General features: G+C 52.9%; 1 protein-coding gene across 2 annotated transcripts in view; it reads right to left on the minus strand.

Annotated features, from left to right (window-relative positions):
* The window catches only part of SDHC (succinate dehydrogenase complex subunit C), a 14,654-nt gene that overhangs the window by 6,750 nt on the left and 7,503 nt on the right, over positions 1 to 401 (minus strand). For both annotated transcript variants that reach the window (XM_015851121.2, XM_015851122.2), the window contains one exon: positions 228 to 329. In XM_015851121.2, coding sequence (XP_015706607.1) covers positions 228 to 329 — 102 coding nt within the window. The remainder of the gene's footprint in view (positions 1 to 227; positions 330 to 401) is intronic.

Consider the following 401-nt stretch of genomic DNA (forward strand, 5'->3'; position numbering starts at 1 on the left):
TTGCAGCTCTGCAGCCCTGGGTGGGGGTTCTGCATTGAGTTATCCCAGGAATCCCAGCAGTGAATAAAGGAGAGTGGGCAACGTGCAGAGGCAGCCAGGGAATGGCAAATATCAACGGCACAGAGCAGGGAAGGGCGGCTGCTGAGAAAGCTCCAAGGGAGGGGAAGGGCTGTCAGCGTCCTGCATTGGGAATATCACAATAATATCACAGTATCACAAAGCCCTACTTGTAAATGGAGACGTGAGGGGATAAAGGACGGCTGGATTTGGTGTTTTTCTCCCAGAAATGAGCCATCTCCTCTTTGGCTGTGGTGGCCATGGGGACCAGGCTGGAAAAGAACATGGGGATGGACAGCACTGAGCCTCAATGGGGCTGAGATACAGGCAGATAAATAACCCAC

This window comes from Coturnix japonica, unplaced genomic scaffold (genome assembly GCF_001577835.2).
Source record: "Coturnix japonica isolate 7356 unplaced genomic scaffold, Coturnix japonica 2.1 chrUnrandom694, whole genome shotgun sequence".
Taxonomy (NCBI): domain Eukaryota; kingdom Metazoa; phylum Chordata; class Aves; order Galliformes; family Phasianidae; genus Coturnix; species Coturnix japonica.